Below are 15,961 nucleotides of genomic sequence, written 5' to 3'. Positions count from 1 at the left end.
AAGACAGGCTTGGGCTCCTGTTTCCAAAGGGATTTTGAACAGGAGGCTGGTGTTCCCTCTTCTCACCTCGGAAACACAATCTTTTGGCAGCTGAACCTGTAGATTCAGATTAATGGGGTCTCTTCCTGTGAAGCACAGGCACTCCATCTTGCTCGCATCACCTCCATGTTGCAAAAACTGCTATTTGAAATTGTCCACTAAAGATAGATGGTCCTTTGTTCTATGAATTAACTCTGCTATTCTTGGTTCTGTAAACAAGCTTGCTCGAATAATAGGGAAAAGAAGCTCAATTACCTGGCCTTGCAATCCGCTCTGCTGCCATCCCTGGTTACTGCCATGCCAGGTGTGTTTGAGTTATCTAAATGGTACTGTGCTCAAGGCTACAAGCTTCCTGCAAAATATCTCCCACTACATAGGGCTCTTTGTAAAGCCGGCAAAAGTTCCGGAAACCTCATATTTAGGAGACAAAGGAACTGGGAAGGTATAAAGAGAAATCTTCCTCCATATTAGTTTGCTCAGACTCTGGAGATAACTCATCTTAGACCGCCGGTGTAATAAAGACTCCAAATTTGGCTTACTGATTAAGGCATCCTCTGTTTAGCTCGATGATTTCCAATATAACATCTGTCCCCAAAGTCTGTTTTCCCCCCTGTGATCTCACTTTAAAAAGCTCTGATCCCTGCTCAGCTGACTGTATGTGTTTATGATAATCTCGGTGCAAAGCACTCTTATCCATCTTCCTGTCCTTTCCTCTAAAGAGTCCAAAGGATAAAGCCTGGCTATAAAAGGCCACAGACACCCCAAGGCTGAGTGGAACACAGGTGTCTCACAGTAAGTCATGGCTCTGTCCGGGAGGGCGCTTGGCAGGGTTGGGAAGCAGGAGGGACATGGCCCAGAGGGAGCAGCCACTGACCTGGGAGGATCCTGCATCCGGTTTCCACAGAGGTGCTGCCCTCTCTCTGTGTGGGGAGTCCTCAGCCTCAGGGTCCCGCCTGGAGGGACGCCTGATGGGACCCAGGCACTGGGCTTCCCTGGGCTCGAGGCCCCCTGCCCTGTCTGGGTTGGGCGATGGTCCCCACTGTCTGTGTTTTCATCCATGTAGATGCTGCCCTCCTGGATCGTCGGCCTCCTCCTGCTGGCCACCGTCAGAGGTGAGGGTGCTGTCCCATCCCCGTGGGGAGGAAGGGACTGTGCCTGGGCTGGCCTCTGGGTGAGGCAGCTAGAGGTCTCATCATCATTATCATCATAATGAACAGCATTATCTTTATTTCAAAAACAACAATTGCCACCTTTTGCCAAGTGTTGATGCTGTAGCAAACACTGGGCAACATCTTGGAAACTGATGACCATGGGGACCCATCTGCCCTTTTCCTCCAGCAACTGGCTGTGATGGGGTGACCCTAGTGGTAGGCTGTTGGGCAGCGGAGTTGAGGGAGGGTGCTCTCCACAGTCCTTTAAAACCCTCAGTCCCTTCCGTGGACAAGTGCATGTCTGAAGCCTAAGCTACATGGATGTGTCCCGCGGAGAACTGTACCTCCATCCCCATCACTCCTCTCACTGTTGCCACCTCTGTCTCTCCAGCTCCAATCTGAGCCTTTCCTCTGGCCTCCCTTCTGCTGGGCTTCCTTCTGGACCAGGAGTCCTCCTTTCCTCCTCACCTTGCCCAGCCCACTCTTGGCCTCCCTTCCATCTTGGCCACGCAGCAGGACCTGACTCCAGAGAGCAGAGCCCACCCGGGTCTGGCTGCTCCTCAGGCCTTTCTGGCCCCTCTTGGTCTCCTTTGCTCCTCCTCTACCTCCTCCTGCCCTAAATGTGGGCGTCCCACAGAGGTCACTCCCAGCGCCCTCCTCCCCCTATTCCTGTGGCTTCCCCTTTGCCCAGCCTCTGATCCCCACACTGCCCATATCCCCACCGGCCCCTTCCAATTTGCAGGCAGATCCACCACGGCCTCCCACCACGCCTCACACTCACTTGTCCACACTCAGGTACCACTCCCTACCCCGTCTCTCCACCCTTCCCTTCATTTCCACTGTCACCCAAGCCTAGAATGCCTGTTTCCTCTCAGACCCACCACCCCTGTACTGCCCCACTCCAACCCCCACCTCTCCCAGGCTCTCTTGCCTCTGAGCCACACAGACTGGGTTCCCGAAAACAACTTCATGGAGCACCAGTCCCACCACACTCACCAGCACCTCCACTCACTAGCCACCTAACAGCCCTGGTGCCTGACCCTGGCCTTCAAGCTCCTGCATTTACGACCTGAAGCAAGACTTGCTTTAGTCTCAGCAGCCCTTCGTCTGGGACTGGTCCCTCTTCCTGGAAGGAAGTCAAGGTCATCATCATTCCTTCCCTGTTAGATTTCCTCTCGTTCAAGGCAGGGTTTGTACCTGATGGGTCTTTCCATCTCCTCAGTGCCTAGCTTTATTCCCAATTAAACTTCCCCAGTTCAAATCCTGGCCCCACCATTAGCTGTGACCTTGGGAAGCTTACTTTGTCTCTCTGTGCCTTGGTTTTCCCATCTGTAAATTGGAAGCAATTCCTTACTCATGGGCTATTTTGAGGCTTAAAGGGAATAATGCTGGTGAAGTGCTAGTGTGGTACCTGGCACAGAGTAAACAGTCTACTCTTGCTTCAGGTGGTAAAAACTGATGACTACTGTCAGTGTTTGAGTGAATAGCCAACCTCTGGCACCATCCGTTTTGGAGTGGAGGAAGCCTAAGGGAGAAGAGCCATTGAAATCCTCTGGATTTGAGCATGAGCCCTCAGTGGGCACTCTCTGTGAAAATACTTGTGTGTACTCTTGAGGAATGAACCTCAGATGTGGATGTGGTTATTTGGGTTATCGGTTGCATGTATTGAGCACCTACTGTATACAGAATGATGAAAATATCCGTCATCCCTGGCCTTAAGAAATGTACCTTTTCTGTAAACAACAGGGAAAACCTGAAATGACAGAGAATAATTGGGGGACAATGTGCGTCAAGGGGTGACATGAAGACAAGGGGATTGGACCGCACCCAGGAACAGCTGCTGTGCTGGGTGTAGCGCCAGCATCACGGTCCACCCAGTAGCTTCTCTGCGCAACAGAATCACAGGCGCTATCATACCTGATGCCGGGTGATGGCATGTAAAGGGCCGTCTGGGGCTCTCCCGGAAGAGGTAGTTTTAAGGCAGAAGGTTCCCAGGAAGCTCACCCAATCCCCCTCTGGCCTGATGATCAGGGTGAAAACAGCATGAAACAAGCACTTCCCGGTGCCCCCCTCCCTCCCTGCGAATCAGAATCACCCAGGGAGGCGCTGGACATGAGTACAGGCGATTCTTGTCTCCGTGGAATTTGGGGAGCACTGACAGCAGGTGGAGCCCAGCATTGGCCTGGCCACCCCGGGCTGCACCCTTAAATGCCTCCTGTGTAGCTGAGGCGAGGTCACTCCTTTTCTGAACTCACAGTGTCTCCTGTGCTGCTCTTTCTGCCCCAGGAAAGGAGGTCTGCTATGAACCTTTCGGCTGCTTCCCCGATGACAAGCCATGGACAGGAATCTTACAGCGGCCCCTGAAGCTATTCCCCTGGCCCCCCAAGCTCATCAAAACCAGGTTTCTTCTCTACACAAATGAGAATCCCAACAGCTACCAAGTAAGAGGGGCCTGGCGGGACTGCAGGGCGGGTGGAGTGGGGCGCCCACACTGGCGTCTGCACGCGGTTGTCTAAGGAAAAGGCAGGGCCGTGGGGCGGTCGGGGCGATGCTCCCTCTCCACTGGCAGCCACCTTAGCTCTCAGGATCGGGAACCCCTGATGAGGTCTATGGGTGCCGGGCCCAGAAACGCCCACATTCCACACACTGTGCACAGGCCTTCCTGGCACTGACCCCCGATTCTGGGAGGATGTGGGTAGGAGCAGCATTTTTGGGGAATCCAGGCCTGGTGTGTCCATCTTCTTCCTGCACTGGGGGTGGGAGGAGAGAAGCCACTCAGGGAATGAGGGTGGAGGTGTAAGTCCTTCCTGATGAGCCAGAAGACAGGTGTGGGAGAGGGACTTGTTTTTGTTGTTGTTAATCCTCACCGGAGGATATTTTTTCGATTGCTTTTTAGAGACTTGAAGGGAGAATGGAAGGGGAAAGAGAACAAGAGAGAGAGAAAGGGAGAGAGAAAGAGGGAGAGGGAGAAACATTGATGTGAGAGAGACACATTGATTGGTTGCCTCCCATATGAGCCCCAACTGGGGCTTGGGATCAAACCTGCCACCCAGGTGCAAGCCTTTGACCAGGAATCAAACGCGTGACCCTTCGGTGCATGGGCCAATGCTCTAACTCAGGGGTGGGCAAACTTTTTGACTCGAGGGCCACAATGGGTTCTTAAACTGGACCGGAGGGCCTGAAAAAAAGCATGGATGGAGTGTTTGTGTGAACTAATATAAATTCAAAGTAAACATCATTACATAAAAGGGTACGGTCTTTTTTTTTTTTTTTTAGTTTTATTCATTTCAAACGGGCCGGATCTGGCCCGTGGGCCGCAGTTTGCCCACGGCTGCTCTAACCACTGAGCAACTTCGCCTAGAGTGGAGGGGCCATCTAATCACAAAAGCAAAAAGGACCCTGGGAGTGACCTCCAGTCCCCAGAAGGCCTGCGGGTGGAGGCAGGACAGGCTCTTCCAGGTGCTTAGAAGTGACCAGGAAGAAGGTGCTCAGAGCTCAGCTGCTCACAGCGCCACCCCTGACAGTTTGGAGAGCCAATGACTGGCCATCCATCCCTGAGGCCGGCTGCCCTGGGATTGTAGGTGACAAACTCCCCCTTAGAGCCCTCAGCTGGGAGTCCCCTTGGACTGGTGGTTGGGCTGTTTTTATCTTCTGGTGATTCCTCAGGCGTGGTGCCCAGGGGGCTGGTGAAGGGGCCCCTGGCATGTAGGCATCAGTTCTTAAGTGCTACAAGCTTGAGATGCCCCTCATGGCTCCACTGAGCCGCATCTCCCCTTGTTCTGGTGCTTCTGGCCTGGGGTCCTTCACTGTTTCTGTTCTAGAAACATCTTCCACCATCTGGGGAAGCCGAGAGGTCCCTTCTCAGGATGATGTATTTAAATGCGAAATAAAACACATTGAATTGCAAAGGAAACCAATTATATTGAAAAACAGTTATCAGAACATTTGAAATCACAAATATATGTCCCAGTCATATCTATGCTGCTTTATTATTATCTCACTAAATAACAAGATCCACGGGTTGGTCTAACTAAGGCCACTACAAATAGTAATGAGAATAACTGATTTTTAAGACCTCTGCAACCATTGTCCTTGACATGATAATTCCCGTGACTGCCATTGGTGACAGAGTGCTGTTATGATGACAGTGGCTTATTGCCAATTTCATAATTAACAGAAATGCTAGGAAGTCCATGAACGTGGACCTTCTGAATCCTGTCCTCAAAACCCAGGGCAGGAACTCATATTCTAGCCCGACCCAACTTCGTGGGAGCTGATCCAGTGACCCAGTCTCCCTGGAACTGGCTCTCACAGGCCATTGGCTTGGAAAGGCCAATGTCCCAATTCACCTTTTCCACTTTAACCAGCCGATCTCCTCCATGAACCTGGCGACCGTGAACATTTCAAACTTCCAACTGGACCGCAAGACACGCTTCATCATCCACGGCTTCATAGACAAGGGGGAGGAGAGATGGCTGATGGACATGTGCCAGGTAGGGCCCTGCCCCCAGCCACTCGCCTCTGAGACCAGCACCGGGCACCCAGCTTCAAACACTTTCCTGGTCACTGCCCTGAGAATGGGAACGAAGACCGTCCAGGGACAGATGCTCCTTCCTCAAATCTCCAAGGACACCCTGGGTCCCCCGGATCGTCCACGGTCAAGTTCTCCCGACCCCCTGACCTGTAGCCCATCCTCTCTTCTGACCAGGCCATCCTCCAATGAACACAGGCTCTGCAGTGGCTCTTTCTGACAGGTATTTGGTCCCATTACGGGACCAGTCTGAGCTTGGGCAGCACACGGCGGCCACACCACATAATATAGAAGATGCACATGTGGGGAGAGTTGTAGCTGCCTCCATCTTCGGAGACCAAAGAGACCGAAGGGCCAATCAAAACGCCCCTGAATCGGAGGCATCAGCAAATTACCTGGCATTGGTCTCGGGTGTCTTATGTGTGGCATTAGAAACCCATGTAAACGTGGCCCCTGAAACCCTGCTGTCCCACAGAGCTCTCTGTGAGGGCGGAAAGGCTCCATGGCGTCATGTCCCAACCAGGAGCCACTGCTCCCCTGCGCTCACCCAGCACCTGAAATGCGGGGAGTTGACCAAAGACTTGACTTTTAAATTCTATGGACTTTCATTCATTATAAATAGCCACCTGGAGCCAGTGGCCACAGTATTGGATGGCCCAGTTCTGAAGGAATCAGGAATGTTAGTGATGAATCATTATTCATAACATCCATTTTCTGAGCACTTCCTCTGAGCGCGACACTGTGATCATTATTTCACAGTCTTTGTCTCATTTGACCGCCCCCAGCAATGTTGTGAGAAAGGTAGAGTTATTGTTCCCATTTTATAGATGAGGAAATTAAGGCAGGAGAAGTTCAACACTTGCCCAGAGTAGAATCCAGAGGTGGGAATGCAAAGCCAGGTCTCCTGTCTATAAAATACCACAACCTTGTGTCTACAGATTTAATCTTTAGGAGGTGCTCAGGGGCATGGATTTCAGCTTAGTCTGCATGGGGAGACCTTGGGCAGCTTTTTCTGAAGGATGGGCTGCTCCTCTGGCGGTTTGGGCGTTCACACGTGTCCCCAAGTCCCAGAAGGACGCCACGTGAATGTGGAGGTGGGAGAGTCAGGGGGACGTGTTCATCCCCAGGCCCTGGCCTCCCGGCAACTCCTCCCTGCCTCACTCCCCGGGGTAGTCCAGGCCATCCTCCAATGAACACAGGCTCTGCAGTGGCTCTTTCTGACAGGTATTTGGTCCCATCATGGGACCAGTCTGAGCTTGGGCAGCACACGGCGGCCACACCACATAATATAGAAGATGCACATGTGGGGAGAGTTGTAGCTGCCTCCATCTAAATGTCATCTCGTCTGTTAATACCTTCTAGCTCCCACCTACGCATTGTTGGGAACATAAGAGCAGCCCTCCCGTGGCTTCAGCACCTAGTACAGTGGCAGCAAACTTAGTACAAGTGGCAGCCAACTTCCTGTAAAGGACTGGGTAGTAAATAGTTCAGCATTTGCAGGTCATATGGTTTCCACTCAACCCTGTTGTTGCTCCAAAGCAGAGGGGGAGAGAGAATGTAAACAAAGGGGTGTGGCTGTTCCCAATAAAACTTGATTAATATGAGCAGGTGGATCTGGCCCTCCCATAACAGTTGGCTAAGCCCTGATGTAGTAAGGGATCCTTTTTCTGCCTGGCTGTGTCAATAACCATCTGGGAGACCTTTGGCCAGTCACTTACTCCATTCCAGGCCTCGGCATTCACATCTGTTAAGTGGAGATCAGGTACCGAGTTCCTGGTGAAGTGGTGAGGATTGGGACAAGTGGAGGAATATGAAAACTCTGACACAAATGAGATGCTTGGTGGCTGTGAATTCCTATCGCTGGAGTGTGCGGCCTGTGCCTATTGATACATTGGATTCTCCCTCTTGTTTTTCTCCCCAGAAAATGTTTAAGGTGGAGAGGGTGAACTGCATCTGCGTGGACTGGAAGCGTGGGGCCAGGACAGGTTACAACCAAGCCGTCCACAACATTCGAGTCGTGGGAGCCGAGATAGCGTTCTTAATACAAGAGCTGTCGGTAAATGCTCCTGAGCCCCATCCTGTGGGGAGGGCTCCGAGGGGGCAGGCAGACCCCGTGCACCCAGAGGCAGCCTGGTGACTGGTGCGCAGGGGCTGGGGCTGGAAGCCTGGACACACAGAGGGGCGTCTCATAAAATGAAACTGCAGCCTTCCCTCCTGGAGTGTCCTGAAGATCCGTAGTGGCGCCTGGGGCAAAGGAACCACTTTGGGACTCGGTTGCCCCTTTTGAAATAAGCCGTCCTTGGAGACTGTTCTGGGAATTGTCAGCCCAGAAGATGGGTCTTCTTTCTCAGAAAGGGAAAGCCCCTTACCTCCTTCTGGAAGGTCTATTCCTGACCACCCAGAGCTGGGCCCGGTGCCCAGGCTCTCCAGGCAGGCCCAGGCCCTGCGGGAGGGGAGGGAGGCTGCAGTGGGTGTGGGTGGAGCAGGCAGTGCCCGGCCAGGCTCCCCAGGCCGCCTGCAGTGGACACAGAGGCCACTGGTCAGCACTGTCCCTACCGCCTTTTCCTCCACTTTCCCCCTATTTTCTCCCCCCTGCCTGGGCAAGGGGACTCAGAGAATGTGGTGGTCCAGGGCCCGGTCATGCTGTCCTAGGTGGTCCTGGAGCCAGGTCATTCCTGCAGAGACCTGTCTCCATCCCCTTCCCTGAGCCAGGGCATCTCCACCCGGGCCTGGGGTCCCTGACCTGCCATCCGTCCACAGACCAAGATGGGCTACAGCCTGAAGAAAGTGCACATCATTGGCCACAGCCTGGGCGCGCACGCGGCTGGCGAGGCGGGCAGGAGGCTGGGGGGCTCCGTGGGCAGGATCACAGGTAAGGGGTGCGGGGGTGGGGTGACAGGGGCGGGCCTGTAGGGCAATGGAAGCCCAGACACAGGCACTTCTCATGGCCAAGGGCGCCCCTACAGTCCTCCAGAGACACTGATTTTAGGTGCTGCCAGACTTAGATTTAAAAAATAATTGCCCATACATTTTCATGTAAATTACAAAAGATACAAGATTGTAAATGAAAACACGTTTATTAAAAAGGAAAAATATAACTAGCACATTCAACTCATGACTTCAGGATTAATATTGTTAGAGTACGGCAGATTTTTGAACAGTGAAATGGTTTTTTAATACGAATTCATCAGTTCCACAAATATTAATTGTCATGGCTGTGCCAGCTACAGGCAGAAAATGAAAGTAGCTGAGACCTGTCACAGGAAGCATGTGGTAGATAATAAGAATGAATGAATGAATCACTAGGCAAATGAAGGCACACAAGACATAGACACAGACACCGCTGAGTCCCGTGTGTATGTCACTGTGCCAACAGTGTGATGGCTGTCTCCTTTGCCCAGGGCTGTGCGCTAGGCATTGGGGGAAGGATGGGGGATTCATAGATTGTGTTTACGGAGACTTTTTCAGATTGCAAAGTTCTTTCTCTTATACCTTTGCGTGGGGTTTTCACAATAGCCCCATAAGGTAGGTTGCTGTTATTCCCACTTTCCAGATGAGGAAACTGAGGCTCAGGGAAGACATGCCTTTGACCTTGAGCAGAACCTGGGCTAGAATATAGGTCACTGAGTCTGTGGGCCATGCCCTTCCCACCCTCTGCTACTCTTTGAAGATGAGCTGGGCCAGCCCCTGCTTCAGGCAGAAAGCCACATGGATTTTGTGGATCCAGGGGATGGAACCTGGTTAGTCACTGTCTACCTCCCCCTTTCAGGACTGGATCCGGCAGAGCCAGGCTTCCAGGGCACGCCCGAGGAGGTGAGGCTGGACCCGTCGGACGCCATGTTTGTGGATGTGATTCACACAGACACCTCACCCACGGTCCCTTACCTAGGTGAGTGCCTCACTCCACCTCTTGGTGACCAGGGCTGTAACTGGTAAGAGTAGGTCCAGGGGTGGTATTCAAAATGGTTAACTGCAGTAATAGCTTGGATGCCAACCAGTCAAAGTGGGTGCCAGCTACAAATAAACAGCCAGCCCAGTGCCAGTGGTATCAGCCTGTGGCCCCAGTCAGGTCAGGCACACACTGGTGTAGCCTATGGAAGGCTGTTACTCAGTCTTCAAACCCTGTGACCTTCCCTAGGCCCCACTATCCATTCCTGTCCGGTAGGGGAGAGGTTGAGGGTCCTTAGTGCTGCTGCAGAGGCAGGAGAGGTTCTGCCAGCACTGCTGAGCTCACCAGCCAGAAGTCAGGCTCCCTGCTCCTTAGTGCTACCTCCCTTGGAGGCGGGAGATGCTCCCTCAAGCTTGGCAGCTGTGAGCCCGGTTTCTGGATGAGCGGTGCTCCCGCTGTGGGAGCGCACTGACCACCAGAGGTAGCTCCTGCATTGAGCGTCTGCCCCCTGTGGTCTGTGTGCATTATATCAACCGATCATTCTACTGTTTGGTGGATTTGCATGTTAGGGTTTTATTATATAAGATGCTTCACCAATACTTGCAAAATCCAAAGTTAATGTTTGAATATTTTGCTCACTCCTTTGTGGAAACTTTGGTTATAGTGTGTGTTGTTGGAAACAAATTATATTCCTTTATTTAATGCTTCTACAATAAAATGGGTGAGTTGATGTTAATTTAAAGAAATGAAAATTTAAAATAAATAAAATTACGTAAAAAATTTATATTACATAAACTCAATGTTTTTTTTCAATATTTTCTTATGTAACCGCTCTTGAAACATGCCAACAAAGGGTATGTTTTTAATAATAGTGATGGTTACCATGGGCTGCATTGGACATCTTGTATATAATCCCTCCTTAATCATGGTAATAACCCTAGAAAGGGGGCATTATTATTACTGTTTCATAGCGGAGGACACAGAGGCTTGAAAAACTTTAGTAATTGCCTGAGATCACGGAGTGTGTAATACGACCAGGATGTGATCACGGGTCTGTGTGCTTAAAAAGCCAAAGCGTCCAGCCATTATGCTGGGCTCTCAATACAACAATGAGATCTCAACATAACCTTCTAACATAGAAATCTAAATTTCAGAATGAGTAAAGGAATGGGAATTGCACCAGTCCTGATAGGTGTCTATGATGCATAATGGTATCAGGGGATATCAGTATTGTTCACAGCCTCCCAGGACAGACTGACAGACAGACACACATGCAAATACACATGTAGGCATGCTCACTGCCTCTGCTCGCTCCCCCTACCTTTCTTGCTATGGGCTCATCTTGGAGAGGGATCTGAAAAGCCCAGTGGGGTGGCTGTGCTGAGGGGACAGTTCGCCAACAAGACTCTCGCTCTGGTCGGAAGGATTCGGACACTCTCTGGGGCCATGACCTGGCCTCAGGAGCACTTCCCTCCCTGCTCACCGCCGCTTCCGATGTTTCAGGTTTTGGAATGAGCCAGAAGGTGGGCCATCTGGATTTCTATCCAAACGGAGGCAAGCAAATGCCCGGATGTAAGAAAAATATCCCTTCACCCATTGTTGATGTAAATGGACTCTGGGAAGGTACGTGCATTAGCAAAGCGAGAGGGCAGTGCCCTCCCTGGGGAGAAGGCAGGATGCATGGCCGGGCCCTGGTAGCACTGAATTTGCCTCCACGTACTGCGTGCTCATTCTGTCCCCAGCATTGTCACAGCGCCATGAGGGAATTACTCTGCTTATCCCCAGTTTACAGCTGAAGAAACTGGGTCCGAACAGTCATTAAACTTGCCCAAGGCCACTCATATTAAAGTTCAATTTCTGGCTGCAAAGTCCCAACCTCATACCCAATCGAACCTGGGACCCTTGAGTCCCCAGCCTGGGTCGTTCCCCCTCATGAGGATGCTGAGGCCTGAACTGGACGGGCATGTTGGCAAATACCAGTTCTAGCTGTGCCCACCCCCACCCCAGCTGCTTGCACCACTTGCTCCTTGATAGGCTCTCACAAAGACTTGCAGGGCTTTGACGTTCTTACCCTTTGCTGTGGGCAGGTGCTAGGATGGGAAAGGGACTGAGCTAGTAAAGGACCGAGTGGGGACACGCTCCATGGTTTTGGGGAGCACCTGCAGGGAACAGGCGGAGGCCTGGAGGTCTAGGGGGGGATGAGGCTGGTGGGTGTCAATGTCAGAAATGTCCAAACCTATAGAGAATTTTTATGAGTTTATTGGAGCCAAACTGATGACAATTGCTGGGAAGCATGATCTCAACAGGCTGAGAACATGCTCCGGAGAACGGCCGTTTTGCGGCTTATTTTATACATTAGAATAAAAAGAGGAGACATAGGGCTTCCATGAAATCCATGGGTGGTAGATGAGGGAGGGGGAGGAAAGTAAAACTGGAAACCTATGGAACTGGATAAAAAGTAAAATAGAGGGCACATTCTTTTACATTGGTGGGAACAGGATAGCTAATGAGCAACACTGACAGCACCTAGAGGTGGTATTTGGGGAACAAGGTCACAGTGAGGGGTTCTGGGGTCTGGTGCTCTTATAAGAGGGTTCCTTGAGGAATTTGGAAAAGATTACTCTTATATTTAACAGGTGTGTTTCCTTAGATGCAAAAAGAAAACAGTTTCACTTAAGGTAATGTTTCTTTGTCACCCTGGCCAGATGGCTCATTTGGTTGGAGCTTTGTCCTATATACCAAAACGGTTTTGGGTTTGATTTCTGGTCAGGGCGCATATGGGAGGCAACTGATTGATATTTCTCTCTCACATCAATGTTTGTCTCTCTCTTCCTCTCTCTCTAAAATCAATAAACATATCCTCAGGTAAAGATTAAAAAAAAAAGATTGACCTTTGTCAAGGAAGCCACAGGCCTGGGACAGGACTACCCCCCATGACCAGCTTTTAATTAGGAATTTTTATGTTCAGCTCACCCCACGTGGTTACTTTCAGCCTCTGAGTTTGTAAGGCCACCATGCAGGCCTCCCCTGAGTTTGTCAGGTTTAGTATGTGGCACCTTTTTTGTCCGCATGAGGTCTGCGTTTACGTGAGAGACAGGCTCAGTCCCCCTACGATTAGGTGACTTACAGCACCACCTCCATCACCTGTCCTTGTCTGGCCTCTGCTCTTCTCCTGTTGCCTCTCCCTGGAGACCAGGCTTCATCTCCCCCCTGCACATGGAGGCTTTGAGTCTGCCATCATTTCATTTTAGTGTTTATTTGTCTCCACTGGGAGTTTCCCGGGCATCCAGGACACCCCAGTACCCTGCTCAGGGCTGGCCCAGAGCAGGCGCTCAGTACAGCCCACTCCACTGAGCAGAGAGGTCTTCTGTGGCATTGAATATTCCATGTGCTTAATGTGAATGAATAGAGTCGATAAAGCAGTAGCCCACATTCACCGTCAGCCAATGGAGACTTTGAGCGCTCTGCCCAGAACCAGGTAACTCCAGGGAAGACCCAGCTGAAGGAACTCTGAGTCACAATGAGGCTGCTCCTCCCAGAAGCCACCAGCAGGGCCCACATAATAGCAAGGAGCCCAGCTTTAATTAAAGAGGCAATTCAGAGTGAACAAACCCACAGGATGTGCGTCTATTGTGTGGGCTCCCAGTCACCCAGGCACTGGGCTGGATTAAAAATTAAATCCACTTGCCCATCTATTATGGATCCCAGGGCAGCAATTCTGGGTGAAAGAAACAATTAAGGTGGAAACAGGTTGTATTGCCTGGTGATTAGTGCTGGTGCAGGAGTCCCTGGGCCCTGGGGCAGGCAGAGCTAATCCACCAGCACAAAGAGGACCCCCATACCTCCCAGAAGTGGTCCCCAGGTATGTCTGGGGTCACTGTGCATCAGGCCATGGGAGGTTTTGTACCAAGGAGCTGGAGAAATTAAAAAAAAATCAAAAAACAAAAGAAAAAAACCCACATTTTTCAAATAAGAGGACTTGGGTTTAAAGAAAAGGGTGGTAGATAAAATGCAGTGACACAGTGGCCTAGGGCCCAGGGCACCTTAGTCTCCACTGCTTTGACCTCAGGCTTTCCAAGGAGGAGGAATTTCTCAGCCTGGGGCCATGGGCACAGAAAAACTGCATTCCTGGGACAGGCCAGGCAGGTATGGTCCCTGGTTCTCAAAATGGGACCCTCTGGCCCAGCCCTGCCCAGAGTATCAGGTGGTCGGCCTTCACAGGGACCAGTTTTAAAGAGGGAATGCACTGCTGTCATGTAAACATGGAACATTGTCATGTCAAAGTCACGATGCAGGTTACTCATGAAAAATCAGAAGCCCAAGCAATCTGGGCCTGAACATTCAACAACTGGCTGACAGTGTAAGATTCCTTTTGAAAGCTATTGCCTCTCTCTCTCCCTCTCTGTCTATCCTTTCTGTATATATTTTTCTCACTCTCTCCTAGGCCCCCAGCCCTCAGCCTTCACTTCTGTCAGATGGTTGGCTCTTGGAGGATAGAACACACGTCCTTGTTAGAACTCATCCCTTCCCAGCACATTCCCATCCCTGAGTAGGCCCTGCTCAGCACAAAGGCACCTGGGGGGCACAGGAAAGTGACCAGAGCCAAACCCCATGACTAAAGAAGCCCCCAGATACCACCTCTATGTGCTGTATATGTTGATCATTAACTATTTGCCCCAAAGTATGTCAAAGTCAATGACAGGAACTTGGAATTGTGACTGAGGCATTGGAAAATGCTGACTCCCCTCCATGAAATGAGGAAGTGCCTCCTTATTCAGATCAGAACTTTCAAGCTTCAAAAGTGAGAGTCTCCTGTGAGCTCCTGTGGCTTTTGCTTCCTCAGGAACCCGAGACTTTGCAGCCTGCAATCACCTGAGAAGCTACAAGTACTACGCCAGCAGCATCCTCAACCCCGATGGCTTCCTGGGCTACCCGTGTGCCTCCTATGAGAAGTTTCAGAAGGTGGGTCTTACCAGGGGCCTGGGGAGGGTGAGGTGGCTCTGCGATTGTTGGTTTTGTCCCTGTGGCTTGGAACAGAGCAGAGATGTAACTCCAGGACGAGTAAGAAGAGGTGCTGGTAATGCTGAGCCTCGCAGAGCCTTCTTCCTCTGGGGAGCTGGGTGGGCAGGCGGTAGATGGCACAGACCTGACCCGGGAGGGCCTTCCCTAGATCCCCAACTTTTCATTCTGAAAAATTCTCAAAGGATGCCTGGACGACATGGGTGAGATGGATGCATTAATGAATGGATGGAGGGTAGATGGATAGGTGAATAGAAAGGTGATTAGATGGATGAGTGGATGGATGAGGGAAAGAGGGAGGGATGGATGGATGGATGGGAAGATGAATTGATCAATTGAGTGAGTGAATGAGTGAAAGGCCTACCACTCACACACAAATTTTTGTTTTTCCACTAGAATGGCTGTTTTCCTTGTCCAGTCACAGGATGCCCCAAAATGGGGCACTATGCTGACCAATTTCTGGGGAAGACTAGGGCCGTGGGACAAACGTTTTTCCTGAACACAGGAGCGAGTGGTAACTTTGCTCGTAAGTTCCATTGTACCCATTTAAAAGCTGCAAATGATTTTAAAAGGTGTATCAACCTTGTTAGTTAGGACCCTTGGTAGCAATGGATAGAAACTCAACACCAGCCAGCTTAAATGATAATGGAAGGACGGTAGAATGGCATGTGTCTTGCCTCTCACGTTCACCCTTTAACCAATAATCCTGACCAGTGGAGTAGGTCGACCGTGAATGGCCCAGGCTGGTCACATGTCCACCCCACCCTGTGGCAGGAAGTACGGATCCATGAACAGAAGAAGGCAAGATGGGGCAAAGGCACCCCATGAATACCCACCATGCTTGTCCCCCTGTTTACACACACGTGAGCATGCTGTGTTTTTTCGTGTTATTTTGCCCAGCTTCTCACTTATAAAAAGATAGTAAAAGCATCAAGATTTGTTTGTTATAATTAATATTATATGATGGCTAAACAGAAGAGCATGTATTTTCAAAGGGAGTTTTACATTGAAAAACATTTATGCAGCACTTCAGAAAACACTGTTTACACACAGTATTTCATGTTACATTCGCGACATTTAGCATACAGGATAATAGTTGGGAGTATCTATAAAGTCTTACAAACATATTCCTTTAAGTTATAACGCACCTTAGGAAAACACTTGCATGTGTGCGGGAGAAGGTGTTCAAGGATGTTCACCTAAGCGCTGATTTTATTTTTTTATTTTTATTATTATTATTTTTTTATTGATTTCAGAGAGGAAGGGAGAGGGAGATAGGGACATCAATGATGAGAGAGAATCTCCGAGCCCACAACCTGGGCATGTGCCCTG

General features: G+C 50.6%; 1 protein-coding gene across 1 annotated transcript in view; it reads left to right on the top strand.

Annotated features, from left to right (window-relative positions):
• Positions 1–1,102: 1,102 nt before the first annotated feature.
• The window catches only part of LOC102435411 (pancreatic lipase-related protein 2-like), a 46,927-nt gene continuing 32,068 nt past the window's right edge, over positions 1,103–15,961 (top strand). The window contains exons 1-8 of the mRNA XM_023753334.1: positions 1,103–1,151; positions 3,477–3,631; positions 5,558–5,683; positions 7,643–7,777; positions 8,482–8,593; positions 9,491–9,610; positions 11,114–11,233; positions 14,454–14,572. Of these exons, the coding sequence (XP_023609102.1) occupies positions 1,103–1,151; positions 3,477–3,631; positions 5,558–5,683; positions 7,643–7,777; positions 8,482–8,593; positions 9,491–9,610; positions 11,114–11,233; positions 14,454–14,572 (936 nt within the window). The remainder of the gene's footprint in view (positions 1,152–3,476; positions 3,632–5,557; positions 5,684–7,642; positions 7,778–8,481; positions 8,594–9,490; positions 9,611–11,113; positions 11,234–14,453; positions 14,573–15,961) is intronic.

Source organism: Myotis lucifugus, unplaced genomic scaffold (genome assembly GCF_000147115.1).
Source record: "Myotis lucifugus unplaced genomic scaffold, Myoluc2.0 scaffold_44, whole genome shotgun sequence".
Lineage (NCBI taxonomy): Eukaryota > Metazoa > Chordata > Mammalia > Chiroptera > Vespertilionidae > Myotis > Myotis lucifugus.
This window is presented reverse-complemented; position numbering and strand designations above follow the sequence as displayed.